The following is a 22,324-nucleotide window of genomic DNA, read 5'->3' on the forward strand; positions in this document are numbered from 1 at the left end:
GCATTTCACATCATCAAGCAAGACAGGACTCTACATCCTATCCTAGTGGACATGATCTTCCTATTGTGCTTGACCTTCTATAACATCTATGAGCCCGACACTCTAGGTCCGACCATATAAACCTAGGGCTCTAATACCATTCTGTAACGACTCGAAAATTGGACCGCTACCAGCGCTAGGATCCAGGTCGGCTTAAGGCCGCCGGGACCCGTAGCAAGCCTAACATGCATCCTGTGAACCTATTTAATCCCATACATGATCAACAACATACATAAAAATTAAAACTTTTCTTTCATTCATTTTCACATATACCAACCTCAACTTGTGCATGCACTGAACATAGTCATAACTATACACATTGACCCCTCTTTGGGATCTCATCAAAGCCTCAATGGGCTACATAACATGCGTTGAGTTGGTTCACATATACATCATAAAACATCTAAGATCATGTATAAAAAGGGATACCATAAACATAGGGTCAAGCACAATCTCTAAACCTCAATATCATTACATTACATGACTATACTGTACTTTTACATAACATCAAAAAAATACATTTATCATGTCCACACTATCTATTACAAACACAAGACTTTATTACTCTTGCTGACCTCCTGGTCTACCCTGTACCTGTAAGCCTGGGGGTTAAGGGAGAGGGGTGAGCTACAAGAGCCCAGTGAGCAGAATAATAAAACATTTAAAATATATGATAACATGAACTGCATCACATCACAGCTAATCACATCAAGGATGAATTTGTCACCAATAGTCCCCTACATGGTCCAACTGTGCCAGGGGCGTAGAATGGGCCTCGCTGGTCTTTCTCTTACATAACATAACATAACATAACATGGTCCAACTATGCCAGGGGCATAGAATGGGCCTCACTGGTCTTTCTCTTACATGGTGCCAGGGGCGTAGAATGGGCCTCACTGGTCTTCCGTACCGTATTATCATCATCATAACATATGGGGACTAAAGGATCATTCAACATTCATCCACATCATCAACATATTATGCAATGCAACATATTCGTGAGTCTAATGCAAACACCCTATTATATCTCATGGCATTCATGATGCGTGAATCATACTAAAACTGATTTATTTATTTAAAAGCATAAGGGTTATTCCACTCACCTCTGGCTGAAACTCTACTGACTCAGAAGCAGCTGAACTCACTACTGGGGTCCTCGGGTCTGAACCTACACAGGTGGACTCAAATGAGGGACCAAACAACTAGAACATAACTCTAAAAACATCCCCCAAAAACCCCCTAGAACATCATGAAACAACCATAGAAAAACATGCAAAAGAGGGCTGGACAGGGCACTTTCGGCGGCAGGTTCGACGGCCGAAAGTCCCTCCAGAGCCGAAAGTCAGGCAGGTTCGGCGGCACCTTCAGCGGCCGAAACTCCCAGACAGAAGCGAAACTCATGCATGTTCGGCGGCATTTTCGGCGGACAAAACTCCCAGACAGAGACGAAAGTCTCCTTTCGGGGGCAAGCTTCGGCAGCCGGAGGTTGCTTCCACAAGCATGTTCGGCGGCCGAAAGTTCCTTCGGCTGCCGAACCTGGTTTCTCCCTTAGTGGCAGAAACTCAGCTTTTCTATGCATATACGCCTCCTATACCAACCAAACATGCATAAACCTATTCTACAACACACATACACAAGCATACAAGCTCCTAGGGGCTTCAAACTATCCTAAGCCCCATCTACAACACATCAAACATGCATTTGCAAGCCACATTGTTCAAAACACAACAATAACTCAAAAACCTAACTATAAGCTAAACATGCATTCTATCCCATAGATCTTCATAAAACTTACTTAAAACATGCAATGAGCTTAAGATCGGCTCTTACCTCTTGAAGATCGAGAGAGAGACGACCTAATCTTGGAGATGGGAGATTTTCAACTTCCTTGGGTCTCCAAGCTCAAAACTTGCTCAAAACTTGAAAATCTTCAAAACAAGATGAAAACTTGTGAAAATCGTGAAAGATTTGAAGGAAGAACTCAAAGATTGGTGAGGGACGGCGGAGATCTCACCTTGGCCGAAAATGGGGAGAAAAGCTCGCCCATTTCGGCTAAGGGACCCTTTTATAGTGGCTGGCCAGGCCATGTTCGGGGGCCGAACGTGCCTCCGCATGCATACCATGTTCGGCGGCTGAACTTGAGGTTCGGCGGCCGAACCTGGACTTCCCTCACTTATGACTTCGGGGGCCTAAGGCACACCCGAAATGGCTGCATGTTCGGCGGCCGAACTTGAGGTTCGGCGGCCGAACCTGGGTTTTCCTCCAAGGTTATTTTCATACAAAACTCATTTTCCTTTTTACTTAAAAGCATCAAATACATTAAAACATTTTATGAAAACATGGTTTTATCCTTCTAGAGGTCTCCGACATCCGAGATTCCACCGGACGGTCGAAATTCCGATACCGGAGTCTAGCCGGGTATTACAATACTAAATACTATATGCAAATTGCGTTATCATTTGTATGAGATTTTGATTATATCAACTCTATAGTCTTTAGTAGATGTTCCTTATCTATTGAGAATTTCTCATAAAACCATCATCAAAAAATTTTATGGATATTATAAAAATAAGCATTGGAAAGATAAAATGTACAAAGAATAATTCAAAGAAATATGATTTAATTTGAAAGATCATGAAACTCAAGTTCTAGAAAGTAATAATCATGATCCACCTTTATCACTATAGGAACAATAGTGCATCAGAATAGGAGGATTGTACATGCAGCTCATGAATTAGTAATGGGACTTGAAATCTAGGCTCAAACAATAACTATAACTATAGTATCTAACCCATGGAAAAAAAAAAAAGAGATTTCAACACATAATAGATAATGGAACTCTGACAACAAATATCATAGAATACATATACACTAATTGATATAAATTTGCTAATACACAATTAAAGAGAGAATTTATCTTTAAGAATGCAGGGGACGAAAGCCTAGTTGTTAAAGGCGTGCATGAGGTGTAAGGCATTAATTAACCTATTATGGCACCTATTTTCTACTCTTCCATTCCATTAATCTGCGATAGCAATCAAGAGAGAGATAGAAAAGAAGAAAAAGATGAAGAAGAGGATGAGGAAGGCTACCTACTAGTTGTTGTCCATGTTTATTTCTTAAATCTTCTTTTTCTTCTTCTTCTTCTTCTTTCTCTACTATTTTTTTTATTTCTCTGCTATATTGTTGTCCCAATTGGAATTTTTGTTCTTGATTGAGATATATGAATATGTAACTGAGATTTCTTAACTAAGATTTTTTATTAATATGTGAACTATAAAATACTATAATATATGTTGCTAAGATTTATTCTTTGAAATGTATGAATATGTGACTGAGATTTATTATATGATGCTACCCTAATGAGTCTTTTGTAATGTGTATTATATATACTAAATACTATATGCAGATTACTTTGCTATTTGTATGAGACTTTTGATTATTTTTTATTTTTGTTAAGCTTGCTATTTTATTCATATAATGTAAGTTAAATAGATTCTGAAAATTCTACTATTGTTGCCTTTGGCTCTATGTGTAATACCCGGTTAGACTCCGGTATCGGAATTCCTACCGTCCGGTGGAATCTCGGATGTCGGAGACCTCTAGAAGGGTAAAACCATGTTTTCATGAAATGTTTTAATGTTTTTGATGATTTTAAGTAAAGGGGGAACGAGTTTTTGAATGAAAACAACCTTGGAGGAAAGCTCAGGTTCGGCCGCCGAAACTCAAAGTTCGGCCGCCGAACATGCATGCATTTCGGGTGTGCCTTAGGCCCCCGAAGGCATAAGTGAGGGAAGTCCAGGTTCGGCCGCCGAACCTCAAGTTCGGCCGCCGAACATGGCATGCATGCGGAGGCACATTCGGCCCCCGAACGTGGACTGGACAGCCACTATAAAAGGGTCCCTTAGCCGAAAACGGGCGAGCTTTTCCCCATTTTCGGCCAAGGTGAGCTCTCCGCCGTCCCTCCCCGATCTTTGATGTTTTTCCTCTAGATCTTTCAAGATTTTCATTTGTTTTAACCTTGTTTTGAAGATTTGAGCTTTTGAGCAAAGTTTTGGAGCTTTGAGGTTCAAGAACCCAAATCTCTCCCAACTCCAAGTTTGGTCGCCTCTACTCTCGATCTTCAAGAGGTAAGAGTCGATCTCTAGCTTATATTATGTTTTTAGTAAGTTTTATGAAGTTGATAAGCGGTTGTCGAAGCCGTCAAAAATAAACCTATTAAACAATCAACAATAAACTTGTAGATAGTGGCAATAGGGTCGAATCACAGAGAATTGACACCAATGATTCTCCTAATAATGACTAGGTCAAGTAAATAACAAGTAAATAAAAGAGGGGGTTTGTTTTGATGAGTTAAAATCTAAAAGCAAAAGAGAACAATAATTTAATTGAAAAGGAATTTCAATGAAAAAGAGATTCTAGCTGAAGTGTGAGTCTGATTCAGTTTGTTCAGAATTGATCATTGATTATTAAAGACTCCTATTTGATTTCAATAAATCAGTTTTGGTTGTGGAAGACGCTTCTCACAATCCAAATTCCTCCTTAGTTCTAGTTTGATTAGGAAACGTTCGCTAATCAAACACTGATCAACAAGTTGCCAAGGAACGTCCTTGGGGCATTTAGCATCTAACAACCGTTGATCGCATTAAGACTTAGAGAAACCCAATTCTATCCTTGCCAACCGCGTGGTCAAGGTTAGGTTATGCAATTGATTATATTTATGTTTAGACAATTTAAGCAATTACGGACCTAAATCATTCAAACAATTTATCACTTAAGCAATTTAAAAGCAATGGGCCCTTATTGATTCTAAAAGCAAAGTAATAACTATGGAAAAGATCAGATTGCATAAATATTGAAATAAACAAGAGTTCAACAATGGAGTATTAAACCTCCCAATTCATCACAAATCTGAATATTCTCAACTTCAACTAGAAAAGAATGAATTTAGCCACTCATGGTGACTAAAATACACAAAAGATGAAAAGAAAGGAAGAAGAAAGAAGCTGCAGAATTCCTGGCGATGGGAGAGGATGCTGAGTAGCAGATCCGAAGATGCCCCTTGCTGGTTTGGAGGTTGCTCTTTTATAGCTGAAGAATTCCATCCTTCTAGGGTTTTAAAATCCCTTTTTAATTTGGCTTGTGATTCCTCTTTTGATGTTGAATTTAATTGAAACTGGAATTCCTTAAGTGAGAAACTCTTTCGTGGCTCTTGGAATTGTTTTGGTAGTGATTGAGTTGGATTTGGACTTCTGAAAACTCAAAATTCGGTTTCCTGAACAATTTCCCGCTCTGCTGTATTTTCTGCTGTCATTGTGATCGGGGCAGTGATTTGGGCAAATCACTGGTCCAATCACTTTCTGCAAGTCTGTGCTATCTCTGCTAGTGATCTGGGCAGTTTCTGCGAGTGATTTGGGCAAATCACTGGTCCAATCACTTTTGCTGTCATTTTCTGCACTTTTTCTCCAACTTTTCAATTTCTTCCTTCTCTACAAAACCATAACAAAAACACAATTTAAGCTAGAAAAATGTGTAAATAAACAGTAAATAATATATTAAAAACATGGTTAAATTATGCTTGATCAAATACCCCCACACCTAGCTTTTTGCTTGTCCTCAAGCAAACAATAACTTAGCTAATCAAGCCCCCCTTTTCTTTTGATCCTAAATACCACTTAATCAGCCCCCCCTAGACTCCTAAACTGAAGTATCACAGTATATAGTACATGCACCAAGGTCATCCTCTCCTTTCCTTGTTTCCCTTCACCTACCATGGTCAAGAGAAAGGTTTATGGCTCAATCATGCTTATTCCTTTATGTTAGTTTTAATGCAACCCCTAGGAGTGACTTGCCCCTTTTTTTCTCTCTTTCTTTTTATTTTTATTTTTATTTTCAGCAGCACTTATTCTTATCCTTGCCTGAAAAAGTCACTAACCTTTTTACGCGATTGTGTACATGGGTGATACACCCCCGGTTACTCAGTTAGTCACTTGTTCAAGTGGCTACTAGCTCTGTTCATAGTCTAGACCATCAAAACTTATTTGCTTGAAAAAAAATCACTGCCCTTTTTACGCGATTGTGTACATGGGTGATACACCCCCGGTTACTCAGTCAATCACTTCTCCAAGTGGCTATTAGGCTCAGTTCATAGTCTTAGACCATTGGAACAGGTTTATGATTTGTGCTTTGTGCTGGTTTTTCGTGATAGTTTGGGCAAATCAGCTCATAGGGAGTTACACTAACTTTTTGTTTGCATGTATTTGTATTTTTATTTCCCTTGACCATAGCAAATTTAGGGATTCAGTTCAAGAGAAAAAACTCCCTAAGTGAAGGTAACATACTGTGAATGATTCAATTTAGGCTTAAAGGGGTGGCAAGTCAATGGGGTCATGAGATAAGGAAGCTCTTTTAACCTTGTTATCTATGTTGAGTAGCTAAGACAAAATTCTGTGTGTGTGTGCAAGAAGTGTGAAAAAAATTCTGGTGTGTGAAAAAAAAAGGGTAAGAACAATGCAAAAAAGAAACAAAAAGAAACAAAAAGAAACAAAAAGAAACAAATAGAAAAAAAAAAGAAACAAAAAGAAACAAAAAGGAACAAATAGGAAAAAAAAGATGATGGAATCAACGCAAATCAATGCAAAAATAACCTAACAATACCCCCACACCTATGACAAACATTGTCCTCAATGTGTAAGCATATATATAAAAAATTAAGAAGAAAAGGGAAAAAGACTTCCTGGCCTGTGGGTGATTTGGCCAGTGATTTGGGCAAATCACTGGTCAAATCACTGTCTGTCACGGTGCTGGGCAGAAAATGGTCTACCAATAGGTCCAGCAGGTGCTCCATGTGCTGCATCCTGTCTCTGATTCTGGTGAGATGAGCCTCCACCGAATGGTCTTGAGGTGCCTTTTATGTCCTCCAAGGTCCATCCAATTGCTTTTTTGTGCTTCTTTAACACATCAAAGAGTTTTTCTTCTTCTTCTTGGCTGAGCTGGTTAGAAATAATTGCTAGAAGTGAATTTCCAGCTCCCAAGTAGGCATATTTGAGGTGGCTGGGCAATGGTTTCAGTTCTGGTGCAGTTGCTGTTTGTGCTGATTTTTGTTGTTTGCTGTCTGATTTGGGCTGTGATTTGGGCAGATTATCTGGTGATCTGGGCAAATCACTGTCTGTCAAGTCTGTCTGCTCCAGTGATTTGGTCTGTGATTTGAGCTGATTATCTGGTGATCTGGGCAAATCACCCACATCCAGCAAGTTACAGCAGTCTGCTGTTTTTTTCTGCTTCAGTGATGTTGTTGTCCACTTCTCCTTTCCTGCAAAGACCATCATAAAGTAAATTTTCTTGATCAAAATCAAAAATTTCTTGACTTAAATCATCAATAACATCAAGGCCATAAACAGGAGAAACATCATTGGGGAATTTCATGGCATCATAAACATTAAATTTGATAACTTCCCCTTCAAACTCCATAGTCAATGTGCCATCATGCACATCAATTTTAGTTCTTGCTGTACTTAAGAATGGTCTTCCAAGTAGGATATCAGAGGTGATTTTGCCCTTGTCTTCCTCCATGTCAATAACATAAAAATCTGCTGGAAAGACTAATTGGTCCACTTGCACCAACACATCTTCTAGCACTCCCTTGGGGTAGACAACATATCGATCAGCCAATTGGATCATAATGCTGGTGCCCTTGAGTGTACCTGCATTCAACAAGTTAAAAATAGAAAGAGGCATGACATTTATTGAAGCTCCAAGGTCACACATGGCCTTCTTTATTCCTATGTTGCCTATTTTGCATGAAATGGCAAACATTCCTCCATCCTTGCATTTGGTGGGAAGTTTCCTTTGAATGACAGCTGAGACACACTCCCCCACACTTACCTTTTTATGTTCAACAAGTTTCCTCCTATTGGTGCATAGCTCTTTGAGAAATTTAGCATACCTTGGTATTTGTTTGATAGCATCAAGTAGAGGTATGTTGATTTCCACTTTGCGAAGTGTCTCCAATATCTCTTTTTCCTCTTTCTCCTTTTGGGATCTTGCAAATCTCTTTGGGAAGGGAGGAGGTACCTTGAATTTCTCCATAAGTTGTTGTTTCTGCCTTTGACTGGATTCTGCCTGGCCTGTTGATTTGGGCAGATCACTCTCTGCCTTCTTTGGTGATTTGGGCAAATCACTGCTGGACAGCTCAATTTGCCCAGCGATCGAGTCAGTTTCTACTAGTGAATTGGGCAAATCACTGTCCTGATCACTTTCTGGCAGAATTTCTTCCATGGCCTGTTTTTGCAATTTTTTAGCCTTGCTGTCTTGTAGCTCTTTTCCACTCCTCAATGTGATGGCACTAGCATTTTGTCTTGGATTTATCTCAGTTTGGGAGGGTAGCTTCCCTTAAGACTCAAATTTGCTCATTGAAGTGGCCATTTGGCTCACTTGTTGCTCAAGATTTTGGACAACAGCAGGGGATGCAATAGTGGCTGATTCAGTGGTGTATGTTGCTGGTTCAGTAAGTGCAACATCTTCTGGTTCAGTTGTGTCAATTTTTGAGGTTGCTGGTGTTTGGACAGCAACAAGGGATGCAATGGTGGTAGATTCAGCACTTGCTGATTTTTGGACAGCAGGTTCAGCAATTGCCGGTGCAATTTCAGCAGTGGCAGGTGTGGCATTGGGTGAATTTGCTGGTGCAGAAAATTTTGCAGTAACCTGAAATCGGGTATCTAGTTCAACTTCAAGTGTAATGGTGATTTGTGCAGCAGACTCAGCAGCTTGGTCTGTTTCTGTTTCTTCGTCATCGTCCCATAGATCTTGAAGCTCTTCCTCTCTTCTTAATATGTGCGCGTTCATTGAATTGACCGCTTGATCCACTTGCTGTTGGAGAATTTTCCCAGAAATTTCCAATTTCCTTACCATCTCTTCAAGTTCCATATTGGAGTTTTGAGGTGTTGCTTGGGCTTGATAGTTTTGGTAGTAGTCAGCCCTTGCATAGCCATAATTCGGATTGTCCCCCCAACATGGATTGTATTGCATATCTCTTTGGTAGTCATGGTAGTGGTCTGTCCTTGTATAGCCATAGCTCATATTGTCTCCCCAACCTGAATTGTATGTGTCAAGGTAGGGATTATGTCTTGGCTGTCCATAGAATCCTACATGTGCTTGTTGAAGTTGTTGGGCTTGACCTATACCATAATTTCTCACCATAGAGGCTAGTTCAGAAATTTGAGAAGAGAGAAAAGACATACTTACCGTAGCCATGCTTGTAAGGTCTTGGCAGTGCGTTCAATTTCAGGATCATAAAGAAAAGCTTCTTTACGATCAGCCCTGGTCACAAAAGGAAAATACGTTAGTTAGATCAACTCCCCGGCAACGGCGCCAATTTTTTGATGAGCGGTTGTCGAAGCCGTCAAAAATAAACCTATTAAACAATCAACAATAAACTTGTAGATAGTGGCAATAGGGTCGAACCACAGAGAATTGACACCAATGATTCTCCTAATAATGACTAGGTCAAGTAAATAACAAGTAAATAAAAGAGGGGGTTTGTTTTGATGAGTTAAAATCTAAAAGCAAAAGAGAACAATAATTTAATTGAAAAGGAATTTCAATGAAAAAGAGATTCTAGCTGAAGTGTGAGTCTGATTCAGTTTGTTCAGAATTGATCATTGATTATTAAAGACTCCTATTTGATTTCAATAAATCAATTTTGGTTGTGGAAGACGCTTCTCACAATCCAAATTCTTCCTTAGTTCTAGTTTGATTAGGAAACGTTCGCTAATCAAACACTGATCAACAAGTTGCCAAGGAACGTCCTTGGGGCATTTAGCATCTAACAACCGTTGATCGCATTAAGACTTAGAGAAACCCAATTCTATCCTTGCCAACCGCGTGGTCAAGGTTAGGTTATGCAATTGATTATATTTATGTTTAGACAATTTAAGCAATTACGGACCTAAATCATTCAAACAATTTATCACTTAAGCAATTTAAAATCAATGGGCCCTTATTGATTCTAAAAGCAAAGTAATAACTATGGAAAAGATCAGATTGCATAAATATTGAAATAAACAAGAGTTCAACAATGGAGTATTAAACCTCCCAATTCATCACAAATCTGAATATTCTCAACTTCAACTATAAAAGAATGAATTTAGCCACTCATGGTGACTAAAATACACAAAAGATGAAAAGAAAGGAAGAAGAAAGAAGCTGCAGAATTCCTGGCGATGGGAGAGGATGCTGAGTAGCAGAACCGAAGATGCCCCTTGCTGGTTTGGAGGTTGCTCTTTTATAGCTGAAGAATTCTATCCTTCTAGGGTTTTGAAATCCCTTTTTAATTTGGCTTGTGATTCCTCTTTTGATGTTGAATTTAATTGAAACTGGAATTCCTTAAGTGAGAAACTCTTTCGTGGCTCTTGGAATTGTTTTGGTAGTGATTGAGTTGGATTTGGACTTCTGAAAACTCAAAATTCGGTTTCCTGAACAATTTCCCGCTCTGCTGTATTTTCTGCTGTCATTGTGATCGGGGCAGTGATTTGGGCAAATCACTGGTCCAATCACTTTCTGCAAGTCTGTGCTATCTCTGCTAGTGATCTGGGCAGTTTCTGCAAGTGATTTGGGCAAATCACTGGTCCAATCACTTTTGCTGTCATTTTCTGCACTTTTTCTCCAACTTTTCAATTTCTTCCTTTTCTACAAAACCATAACAAAAACACAATTTAAGCTAGAAAAATGTGTAAATAAACAGTAAATAATATATTAAAAACATGGTTAAATTATGCTTGATCAGAAGTTCATGGGGTAGAAAATGCATGAGTAAGCTTATGTTGAGTTTATGAGTTTTTGGAACAATGTGGCTTGTAATGTGTGTTTGATGTGTTGTAGTTGGGGTTTAAGGTAGTTTGAGACCCCTAGGAGCTTGTATGCATGTTTTGGTTGAGCTAAATGCATGGTGGTATGAGTTTGGAGGCATTTGTGCATGTTTGAATCAAGTTTCTGCCCTTTGGGAGAAACCAGGTTCGGCAGCCGAAGGAACTTTCGGCCGCCGAACCATCTTGTGGAAGCAGCCTTCGGCTGCCGAAGCTTGCTCCCGAAAGGAGACTTTCGTCTCTGTCTGGGAGTTTCAGCCACCGAACATGCATGAGTTTCGTCTCTGTCTGGGAGTTTCGGCCGCCGAAGGTGCCACCGAACCTGCCTGACTTTCGGCTCTGGAGGGACTTTCGGCCGCCGAACCTGCCGCCGAAAGTGCCCTGTCCAGCCTTTCTTTGCATGTTTTTGCATGGATGTTTTGAGGTGTTTTAGAGGGTTTTTGGGGGATGTTGTTAGAGTTATGTTCTAGTTGTTTGGTCCCTCATTTGAGTCCACCTGTGTAGGTTCGGATCCGAGGAACCGAGGACCTCAGCAGTGAGTCAGCTGCTTCAGTCAGTGTCAGAGCTAGCCAGAGGTGAGTGGAATAATTCTTATGCTTTCAAGTAAATAAATCAGTTTTGAGCATGTTCATGCATCACGGATGCCATGTGATATTTTAGGTTGTTTGCATTAGAAATCACGAATATGTTGCATTGCATAATATGTTGTTGATGTGGATGAATGTTGAATGATCCATTAGCCCTCATATGTTATGACGTAATGATATGATATGGAAGTCCAGATGTGGCCTGCACTACACCCCTGGCACTATGTAAGTGAAAGACCGGAAGTGGCCTGCTCTACGCCCCCGGCACCATGGATTATGTATGTTATGTTATGTATAAGAGAAAGACCAGATGTGGCCTGCACTACGCCCCTGGCATGATTGGAATATGTAGAGGGCTAAATGGTGACAAATTCATTCTTGAGATGATTAATTGTGATGTGATGCATTCCATGATAACAGATGTTTTAAATGCTTTATGATTCTGCTCACTGGGCTCTAGTAGCTCACCCCTCTCCCGAATTCCCCAGGTTTGCAGGTACGGGTTAGACAGAGAAGTCAAGAAGAGTAATGAAGTCTTATGTATGTAATAGTTAGAATGTGGACATGACAAATTGTATAATGATGTATAGATGTGTAATGTAATGATATTGAGGTTTAGAAGTGTGCTTGACCATGGTTATTGTAATCCCTTGTTGATACATGATCTTAATGTTTATGGATGTCTATGTTTAGCCAACTCAACACATGTTATGCCACCCATTAGGGGCATTGATGAGGTCCCATAGAGGGGCCAAAGTTCATGATTATGTTTATGTTCAGTGCATGCACAGGTTGAGTTTGGTGTATGATAGAATGTATGTCAAAAAAGTTTTAAATTTTTATGTATATTGTTGATCATGTATGGGATTAAACAGGTTTACAGGTTGCATGTCAGGCTTGCTATGGGTCCCGGCGGCCTTAAGTCGACCCGGATCCTAGCGCCGGTAGCGGTCCGATTTTCGGGTCGTTACACTATGAGTGAAATAGCTCCAAAAGAGATTTTGTATGGAAATATATGCATTTATTAAAATCATCGAGTACAAATGATCTTGTTTGTAAATTTTATCACAAAGTTACAAATGTTGGAATGGATAGAGCTAACCGCTATTTAGTTGGAGGGCATCAAAACATCACGTTGTGCAAAAAGTGTCCAGTACATGTGTATAAAAGGATACAAGTGTATATGTAGAAAAAGGCTACAAGAAATAAACTAGATAAAGGTCCTTTGTTTATTTTGAAGATATTGAAAGGCTTGGTGATGATGAAGACGGAAATGAAATTGGTGCAACTACAAATGCAGAGAGTCTCACATAAAGGAAGTAGTAAAGTTTCAAATGCAAGCAACAAGACAAGGATAAAAGGTTCTACAAATGTGTATTTTTCTCAAGATGCAAAAAAGGTTGTGAAAGATAAGAAAATTACAAAGTTAAAGCAAACTATCATAAATGCGGCATGTAAAAAGTAATTGCGAGAAAAGGTATGTAGGAATTGCTCGATGGATGTACAATATTGCAATTCATTTTGATATTACCAACAACCCAAGTTTTCAAGTGATATTGGAGTTTGTTGGGCAATTTGGCGTCAGTTTGAAGGGCCCTAATTTTCAAGAATTATGGGTTCCCTTGTTGAATAAAGAAGCAACTGATGTGAAGAATTTATTGCAGTCCCATTAAAAAAGGGCAAAATCTGATTGTTCTATAATGGTAGATAGTTGGACAAACAAAAAGCAAAGAATCTTGATTAATTTCTTAGTGAATTCTCTAATGGGAGTTATTTTCATTGAATCTGTGGATGCTTCAAAATATGCAATGATCGGTGAGAAGATGCGTAATGTTCTTGATGGAATAATGATGCATATTGGAAAATGGCTCCCATTAGAGAATTCACCAAGAAATTAATCAAGGTTGGAAAAGCAAATGTGGTTCAAGTGGTGACTGATAATTTTAGCAATTGTGTGCTTGCAGGTAACTTTAATTTTAATAATGTAACTTTAGTTTAAACTTTATTTTAAGTAAAGAATATATTTACTATGTTGAAGTTATATTCATTATATTTAAAGGGAATATGATAGAAATGAAGCATCCATATTTTTATTGGACTTCTTGCGTTGCCCACTGTGTTAATTTGATTCTAGAAGATATTGAAAAAATTATCAGTTTCACAACACAATTAAAAAGGTAGTGGGCTTAAATAGATATATTTATGTTCGTCCAGGTATAATGAGCATGTTATGATGCTTCACCGGTAAAAGAAAACTAATTAGGCATGCTATCACAAGGTTTACGACATCATTTCTCACCTTTCAACGCATACATAAGAACAAGACTAACTTGAGGAAGATGTTCACTTCAGAGAGACAGAAACAAAGTAAGTGGGGTTAAGACATAGTTAGCAAGAAAGTATATGGTTTTGTTATGATACCTATCTTTTGGAATAATGTGGTTTATAACTCAAACATATTAGGCCCATTAATTTGTGTCCTTAGATTAGTTAATGGTGAGAAAAAGCTTGACATAGGATATTTATATATGTGTGTGTGTGTGTCCATGCGCGAGATGATGGATAAGGCAACCCATTATTCAAGTCTAGAATATTTTTATTCGAATAAAAATATTGATCAAGATGAAGAAGTTTTGACTGGTCTATACTAAGTCATACAAATGTTGATTCCAACCCAAGAAGAGCAAGAAAAGTTATCAAACAATTACTTTTATATATGTTATTTTATCAATAATTGAATGGTGGAAGGCTTATGGAACTTCAACTTTAAATTTGAGAAATTGTGCTATCATAATACTTAGCCTCACTTGTAGTAGTGCATCTAGTTGTGAGTAGAATTGGAGCATTTTTTAGCATGTAAGATAAAAATATATTGTTTTACCCTTAGAACTATACCTTTAATTTGTACTTTTATGAATCTTAATTATTAAAATTATTATATTTGTAGGTTCATATTAAATAGAGAAATAAACTAGCTCAACGATGCTTGAATAAATTGGTGTATATGAAGTATAATTGATCGTTGAGGTGCAAATATGATGTATGTGAACACATAGACTCCATCTCGTTTAAAGGCAGATGATATTAATGAATAGTTAATGGGTTAAATGCAAGAAGAGTTAGATAGAGATGAGCTTATTTTTTATAATGATATTTGATGTAGAATATGGTTGTTGAAGCTACTAGAGTAGAAGAGGATGCCTATAACACTAGGATAAAGAAAAGAAAAAATGTTACATCTACAATAGCTTCAAAACCTATGCTAGAGAAAGGAAAAGCATCATCCACTAGTTTGAAAATTAGTAATCTTTTATACCAAACAGATGAGGAATATGAGGAGGAGAAACATAAAGAAGATATGGAGTTGTTAATAGTTAATAGTGTTTATATTATACTATGTCATTTCAAGAAAGAGCATGAGAAATGGAGTAAAATAAGAAACAAGACTATGAAAAAAAGGATGAAAAAATGGAAAAGAAGAAGAAATACCAAGAAGGAAATAAATGGTAAATATATAAATCAATTTCACCAAATTAATTTCAATTGTGGGCTTATCACGCCTTATTATATAGTATATTAATAACTAAATGTATACTTACACACTTGTATTTTAATACTTTTTACTCGTTAGACGTTTCAACTTTAGTCGTAACCTAATAAATATCTAAATTTTTTTTCAAAAAATATTACTTTTAAACACAAACTTGTATTTATAAATTATGTTTAAAAGTAATGTGTTTTTAAAGTTTAGTTGTTTTTTTTTTTTCAAAATTTAGTTGTTTAAAAGTAATATTTTTTTCAAAATTTTAAGTGTTTATTATATTATAATTAAAATTGAGTTGTCTGATAGATAAAAGTGATTAAATACATATATATAAATATATACTTAAATGGATATTAATAGTTAAAGATCACCTAATTTAGGAAGTGGCTAAATATATATTAACTGGTATGCATACACTAGTGATTTTCATGCTTAATTATATACATATAGATACTTTATAATTAAAGAATTCATAATTAAGAAATAATTTAAATATGAAAAATTGCACAAAATTATTTGAAAAAGCATCATACTAAAATTAAAGGGAGAACCGAAACAACAGATAAAGGAATTAAGATTGTATTAAAATTCTAGTTGAATTCTGATTTTTAATAGACTCTGAATTGAAAGGCATACTACAGAGCCCTTTACCTACTCGCAAAATGTGAGATGCGAGATTTTCTAGCTTTAAAGGAAATAAAGGGCAATTATTTTCGGCAAAATGGCAACCTAATACTAAGAGCAACGCTACACTAAATTGGAGATAACCTCTCTAACGTAGTATCAAAATTTTACTAAATTTTAATACTACGTTACGGTGTCACACGTTGTATTTGGCGTGAAACTATAAAAGTCCTATTTTTTATTATTAATTTATAATTTAATTTAAAATTTTTTAATCTTTTATAAAAATCTTTCTTTATTATTTGGGTATTTAATACTTTTCAATTAAATTTTTATTTTTTTTATTCTCCTAATATATTATATTTTTAATTTATTTTATATTTTTATAATTATAAAAATTTAATTTAAATTAATATATTTTTAATTTTTTTATTATCGCAATATACGAATTTAAATAATTATTTAACTTAACTTGTATTTTTTTATTTTTAATTTGCTAATTAATATTTAATTAATATATGTTTATAATTAATATTTAATTAATATATTTTTATAATTAATATATTTTTATTTATCTATAATATAATTGAATACTTAAATATTGAATGAATATATAAAATATATAAATATTTGAGGTGAATGAATAACATTATATGAAATTTTTTAGTGAAATAGATAAATAAAATTAAAGTAAAATAAATAATATAATATTAAAAAGGAGAATATAAACCTAATATATTTTTTTTTAATGTTAAAAATAATACAGAAAAATTAAAGATAATATTGTCTCGTTTTAGTATTTTAAACTAAAAATAATGTAAAAAATAATGCGATGAAAATGATAAACATTCTCAAAGCAGAGCAGCAAAAAGATGAGCAGTTTATAAAAAAGCTTTTCACTGTAATTTTAACTAAATATATATGTCATCAAAATAGTATATTTCTAACCTATTTCTTTATTTTAGCATGTAAATATGTTTTTTAAAATAAATTTATATTTTATAATATAAATTAAGATTCTAAAAATTAATTTTTATGAAAAATATTTTTAATAAGATAATTTATTTTTTATTATTCAATTTTAATTTAAAAAATAAAATATAATAATAAATTTATATATAGAAATTTTAATAAATATTTTAAAATGTGTAAAATGATTTTATTTTTTAAAATAGGAAGTCAGATTAAGATTTTCATTTATTTTAAATGTTTTTATTTTTCGTGAAACGTCTAAATATAATTGTAAAAATTCTATGGAAAATCACCATGCTCAGCTCCATGGTAGAAAGCTTTCCACTTTGATCCCCGATGCTCTGTGGGGACAGGACGCTTCCGTTGTCATTCCTAAGCTCAAATTGCTTAAATTCAAAACATTTCTACTTCTGTGTATATTGATGGTAGATCAAAATTTACCTGAATACTCATATTAAATACTCTGTTTTTTATCTATTGTTTTCGAAGTTTTTTTTTTAATAAATAAATGATGTTTTATAATTTCTATTAAATTAAATTCATCATATTTGTATAAATATTTTAATTAAGGTGTAATATAACCTTTTTATCTTTATTTTTATTAAAATTTAATATATTTATTATTATTTTTAATTTGTGTGAAAACCTTTAAACAACAAGGAGAAAATTTTTAAGTTGATTTTTTATTACTCTATTTATTTTATGAAAAATATTTAATATTTAAATTAATAAAAAAAATATTTTCTGGCTTTATCTAATTTTGACAATCATAAATTTATTAATATCTATTTTTTTTAAATCATAATTGAAAAATGAATTATTTGTAATTTACAATTATTTTCAACAAATAAATAAAGTTTTTGGATTTTTTTTTTTAATTAGGCCTTAATTTTATATGAAAGCAAATTTATAGATTTTTTCCCTTTAATTATTGTTTGTGTAATAGATTCTCGATTTCTTATCAAGAGGTATTTGATACTATATGTATATACAAGTGTAAAACAGATAAATTTATTCAACAATTTGAGAAAAAAAAAAAAAGAAAAGAAAAAGTTTTTTTCTCAAAGTAAGTTTTATTTCTAAAGAGTTGACTGATACTACAGAAAACTTAATTATCAAACAAATTGATTTTCTATGTTAAAAAAAAAAAAAAATAGATCGCATTTGGACCCATTGGTCGTATTTAAAAAAACAAAAATTAATAAATTTTAATAAAATCATGTATGATTTTATTTTTCAGTTTTTTAAATTATAAAAAATATTCTTCTATTCCAATAAAAAAATTTAGTAGAATTTGAATTGGTTGAATTAAATTTTGGTGAAATCTTTCCTTCCAAACAAGGGATAGCAGTTTCCCTTTTTTTTTTTTGCCAAAAGGGGTACCAGTTGACTGTATGCAAATATATAAACTATTGCCATCCCCAAATGGAGGTCATGACTGCACAAATTTCATGGACCTGTGTACTTAAAGAAAGTAATTTGAGGTGGGTTCTGCCAGATAAGGCCCTCTCCAATTGTTTCAGTTTCCAATCGAACCTGCTGAGATTGATGCTGTCCAATATGCTGTGATTATCTAACAAAATAAAAGTATTTTTCATTTATGCAAAAATCTCGAAGCAACTTTGTTTCTCTAGCTGTAGCTGCATAGCAAGGATATGAGATGCTGTATTAGACCATTACACACACCATCATGTAAATAAAGCAAAAAAGGGAACAAAAATAGCATTTCCAGAGGAACTCAAAGCATCAGATATTTCAAGACTAATGAGCTACTCAAATGAGCTACAAATTTATTTTGACCTTTTTTTCTTGTAATTCTAACATTGCTGCCAAGTATTTTCGGGTTTTGTGAATCCTCCACTGCAGCAATAGATTTGTCCATATCAAAAGGAATTCAACAACTACAATCCAGAAGTCAGAACATTGCCGCTGCCGCTCAACTATAAAAAAATACATAAACAAGAAGTAATACACTGTACAATGCTGCTAGTCCCTTGATTTTTCCAAAAGCATAAACTATATTGTTGCTTGATAAGACCGAAATTTTTGTCAGTAATCATACCCAATTATTGCCTGGTGTATGAAATCAAAGCAATACCAACTCACCAAGCTTGCTTTGCAAACATAAAGCAATACCAGCTGCCCAGCTTATCGCAAAATCAGAATCGTTTGAGCCACTGGTGATTTCCAGTAACAATATGAAACCCCCAGGAAGAATTGGGTATACTCCAGTGTTTGTCCTAGTATTTTGCTTGTGCAACATTGTACTTTCAGACAAGGTGCACACAAGTATCATGAACAGATTAGGCAACGGAAGAAACTTAACAATACACTGTCAGTCAAAAGATGATGACCTTGGCCAGCAGAACATATCAGATGGAAGCGAATTTGGCTGGGACTTTTCGGTCAATGTAGGGGGAACCACACTATTTTATTGTGACATGGAATGGGAAAAAGTACAGCAGTATCATTTTGATGCCTATTCCTTTGCAAGGGACTTCACCAGATGTGAGAGTCAATGCTTATGGCTAATATCAACAGAAGGTATGTATGGCCTGAATGGACAAACTGGATATTGGGAATTTATGTATTATTGGCCAAATTGACATGCATATAAGTATGTCTAATTTATGTATGTTGGCATGTGCATGTTCTTTGCACAGATGAGTTCAATCCAAACCTTCCTCCCACACGGGACCAGAAATAAATCTCTTGATCACGTGTGCAACAAAGGCAATTTGGCTAAAGACTAAAAATAAAAAATTGCCACCACATATTTGAACTAAAATTATGCGTTCTTAGCTAAAGATGAAATTACAAGTGACAAACTTTTCACTGATCTAAAATGGTATTTCGATCATTTAAATGGAATATGGATCAATCCTTTCTCCTTCTCTCAAGACCATTCCACAGAGTCATTCTGCCTTACCAATCTCATGTTTAACTAAGCCAAAACCTTGTCATTTAATCCACCCTACCCACCGCAATAACCCTTTCTTTCTAAGAGAATCAAATTCAGTATGTTATTAAAGAGCCATATTGAGCAACTATCGATTATCCATTCCACCTGCAACCATGGGAGACAGAAGATATGTAGTGCAAGTTTGATTCTGAGTTTCTGATCATCAGCACCATCAAATCCAATTTGAATAACTATTTTCAAATTCAGACAAAAGGTATTGACAAAGAGAACAGAGAGACTTCCCATAATGCATTTTCAAATAAAAAAAAAGTCTCATCCACAAATAATGCGTCTTCCAGCAAAAAGTTAGCTCAAAAAGAAATAACGCTCAGAACAAACTAACCAACTACAGCTTAGAATTGAAGGCCATTCTCCCGAGCTGCATCCGCAAGAGCTTGTATACGTCCATGATATGGGTATCCACCTCGATCAAAGGCCACTTTAGTTATCCCTTTCTCTAGACATGCTTTTGCGATGATTTCACCCACTTTCTTTGCTACTTCCTGTTGAAAAATTTTGCAATAAGTGAGCAATATTGTTGATCACCATACTCCACATTAAGAAATTTACCCAAAGAAAGAAACCATAGATTCAATGAGTGAAACCAGTGAAAGATGCCAAAATAATCAAATTTTCTTACTAATTCAAGCCAATTTGATCAAGCTTGAGATTTCTAAACTGTGCTACACATGTAGAGCTTGAGCCAACAATCTCAATCTTCTAGTGGACTCACCCAAGCTCAAATAACCTTGGGTTCGCAGTGGCTATGCTCAAACTACCTATTATCTGGTTAACATAATTATACTTCCACAATACTGTCATAGGCAATCCTAGCTATCAACTAAATTAGCCAGTGTGAATTTTAACTTATCATTACAAACTTACAAGGGTAGGACCAGAACTATAGTCAAACTCCTCAGAGACAGAGACGGATTTCTGCATCGTTGAAGCTGAAGCCAACGTGTGCATCTTTGAGTCATCAATCACCTGGACATAGAGATGCTTGTTGGAACGGAAGACGGACAACCTTGGCCTCTCTGGAGTTCCTTCAACCTGAGAGAACAAGAGTTGGCCAAAGCAGGCACATTGCATTACATAAAATCAAGACAAGCAATTTACATGAACACACACGATAGCAATCACAGGGGGAACGGATAAACCCTAAGATTTAGCAACTATTTTGCACACCAATTATAATCTGAGTCTGAATTGGGAACAGGGTCCCAATTCACTGCCAATTACAGGTCCATGAATATGAAAAATAAAAGTCAAGCAATAGAACACATGCATTGGGAATAAACAAGTATTCAAACTCTCTCTAGTATGGAAGTAAGCAAACCCAATAACAACGCCATTCACTTTCTGAAATAATTGAAAATTACAACACCCAATTTAGCATCCTAAAGGGAAAGAGAAATGAATCGGAACCTTCTTTCTGATGCGGATATGGCGTGCAATCCTGTCTTCACGTCTAGTTCTGACTTTGGCCTCGATCCTCACAAATCTTGGATATGAAGCTTGATTAGGCCTCGCTGCCACTGATGCCGAAAGGGGTTGGCCAGACCCTAGGAAAGAACTCCAGAGCAAAGCTGAGCTTGCCATTCTCAAGAATTTTCCTCTTTGGTTTCCCACTTCCCCTCCCTCCCCACAACTGATAAGTGCCAACTTGAAAAGGGCCGTTACCTTATCGGCTTATCCGTTGTCCTCAGAGAAATTTATTTACCTTGAGTTCCCGTTTTACCCCTAATTTATATTTTCATTTACAAAAAGAGGCTCTCCTCTCCCTTCAAGCATTTGAATCCCAACATTGGGTCCTTGCTCGCAGCCTGACAAGATGAAGTAGTGAAAATAATTTAAAGACAAAACTACAATTTAATCTATATATTTTAGTGAAATGTAAACTTTAGTTCTCACACTTTTAAAATTCTATTATTCAATCAATGACATTTGAAAAACTTATAATTTAGCCCACAGTTAATTTACTGTTAATTCTAATAAAAATTACTAAAATGCCTTTTGATATATATTTTTCATTTAAAATAATAGTAGCTAAAGTTTAATTAAATTTATAAATTTTGTCTCTCAATTTAAATTTTATGTTTTTTTAATGTATTTTAATATTATTAGAAATTTAACCTTAAATGTTATAATTATTTATAAATAATCCCTATAATTTACAAATTAATCCTTATATATTATAATTATTTATAAATCTATATATTTTTACAATTTGATTTTAAATACTATAATTATTTAATAATTTTTTTTATTTTATAAATTATTCTTAAATATTATAATTATTTGTAAATAAATTCTTATATTTTATAAATTAAGCCCTAAATATTATAAAAAAATTTATAAATAAACCTATATTTTTATGAATTTGCACATAGAAAAATTAATAATTAGATAAATGAAGATGAAGAGTTGAAATGGGAGTAGTGATTATTAGTAGCATTGATGAGAGTTGTGAGGGACTGCAAATGAAGATGAACTAGAAATCTAGAAGATGGATTGAGATTTAGTATCTATAAGAAAATAGGCTTTTGTGAGAAAAACTTTTTTATTAAAGGTGTAAATTTTACCGCTATAAGTATTAATGACGAAATTAAATTTCGTTATTAAAATTACGATACAAAATATTATAGTGATGAGATGTAATTTCGCCATAAAACACTATATTTTTAATTAAAAAAATATTTTCTATTGAAAGCTCAATTTTTTTGTGAGAAAA

The 22,324-nt window shown here is 35.0% G+C and overlaps 1 protein-coding gene and 1 long non-coding RNA gene across 2 annotated transcripts; both read right to left on the reverse strand.

Moving 5' to 3' along the window:
- Positions 1 to 17,911: 17,911 nt before the first annotated feature.
- LOC122723242 lies at positions 17,912 to 18,998 on the reverse strand. The gene is made up of 2 exons (XR_006350211.1): positions 18,429 to 18,998; positions 17,912 to 18,268 (listed from the first exon to the last, which is right to left on the reverse strand). It is a non-coding gene; the product is annotated as an uncharacterized LOC122723242 (long non-coding RNA).
- Positions 18,999 to 19,720: 722 nt separating this feature from the next.
- LOC110601589 (50S ribosomal protein L18, chloroplastic) lies at positions 19,721 to 21,344 on the reverse strand. The gene is made up of 3 exons (XM_021738779.1): positions 21,019 to 21,344; positions 20,476 to 20,643; positions 19,721 to 20,093 (listed from the first exon to the last, which is right to left on the reverse strand). Exons 1-3 carry the CDS (start codon positions 21,190 to 21,192, stop codon positions 19,944 to 19,946), a joined length of 492 nt encoding a protein of 163 aa, XP_021594471.1. The 5' UTR covers positions 21,193 to 21,344; the 3' UTR covers positions 19,721 to 19,943.
- Positions 21,345 to 22,324: the final 980 nt, after the last annotated feature.

The sequence above is a fragment of the Manihot esculenta genome, chromosome 1 (genome assembly GCF_001659605.2).
Source record: "Manihot esculenta cultivar AM560-2 chromosome 1, M.esculenta_v8, whole genome shotgun sequence".
NCBI lineage: Eukaryota > Viridiplantae > Streptophyta > Magnoliopsida > Malpighiales > Euphorbiaceae > Manihot > Manihot esculenta.

Bases quoted from the DNA above. Each gene is read 5' to 3' on its own strand.
- LOC110601589 (XM_021738779.1), bottom strand. From the start codon at position 21,192: ATGGCAAGCTCAGCTTTGCTCTGGAGTTCTTTCCTAGGGTCTGGCCAA. The intron at 20,644-21,018 runs GTTCCGATTCAT...TTGTTCTCTCAG, and splicing joins ATATCCGCATCAGAAAGAAG to GTTGAAGGAACTCCAGAGAG. The intron at 20,094-20,475 runs GTAAGTTTGTAA...ATTTTTCAACAG, and splicing joins ATAGTTCTGGTCCTACCCTT to GAAGTAGCAAAGAAAGTGGG.